The sequence below is a fragment of the Condylura cristata genome, unplaced genomic scaffold (genome assembly GCF_000260355.1).
Source record: "Condylura cristata isolate star-nosed mole 26May11 unplaced genomic scaffold, ConCri1.0 scaffold00003, whole genome shotgun sequence".
In the NCBI taxonomy this organism is placed as follows: Eukaryota; Metazoa; Chordata; class Mammalia; order Eulipotyphla; family Talpidae; genus Condylura; species Condylura cristata.
Window position 1 is genome coordinate 78,487,454 of NW_004567104.1, and position 587 is coordinate 78,488,040.

General features: G+C 75.8%; 1 protein-coding gene across 1 annotated transcript in view; it reads right to left on the minus strand.

The window, feature by feature from the left end:
• The window catches only part of LOC101630273 (chromosome unknown open reading frame, human C21orf2), a 3,518-nt gene that overhangs the window by 986 nt on the left and 1,945 nt on the right, over positions 1-587 (minus strand). The window contains exons 5-6 of the mRNA XM_012731182.1: positions 539-584; positions 326-476 (exon numbers count right to left, since the gene is read on the minus strand). Coding sequence (XP_012586636.1) covers positions 326-476; positions 539-584 — 197 coding nt within the window. The remainder of the gene's footprint in view (positions 1-325; positions 477-538; positions 585-587) is intronic.

Here is a 587-nt window from a genome sequence, read left to right on the forward strand (position 1 = left end):
CGGTGGTCACTCCGGAACCGGAGGGCCCTTACGCGGCACAGACTTGGCTCTGGGAGCGGCCGGCGCTGCAGCGGCACCGTCCGCCTGAAGAAGTCTGTTTCCCACGGGCTCTTGGCCTCGCTGCGGCAAACCGGGCTGCCCACGCCGCTGCCCTCCCCGGGAGGCCCCAGGCGGGGCCACCGCGCTCCGCTCCGCTGGCCTCACCCGCCAGGGCGCAGGGGCAGCCGGGCACGGTGGGGGGGAGGAGCTTGGCATGGGGGGGCCCCACCGCCCGAGCGGCTCTGGGGTGGGGCTGGGCTGCCCTCCCCGGGAGGCCCCGGCGCACCTCGCCTCGCCGAGCGTCAGCAGGTCCCCTTGGGACTCAGCCGTGGTGTCCAGCGTGCTCAGGGCGTAGGCCAGCTCCGGGGCCTCTCTGCGGGGGGCCGTGACGTCCTCGCCTTCCATCAGGGCCCGGGACAGCTCCTCCTCGGTCACGGCTTCGGGAAGGGGGACCCCGCGTCAGGGCCACCCCGCCCAGCCCCGCGGCGCTGTCGCCCACGGTACTGTGGCTTCGGCCCCAGCTCCTGCGCGGCGCAGGGGTTCGGCTT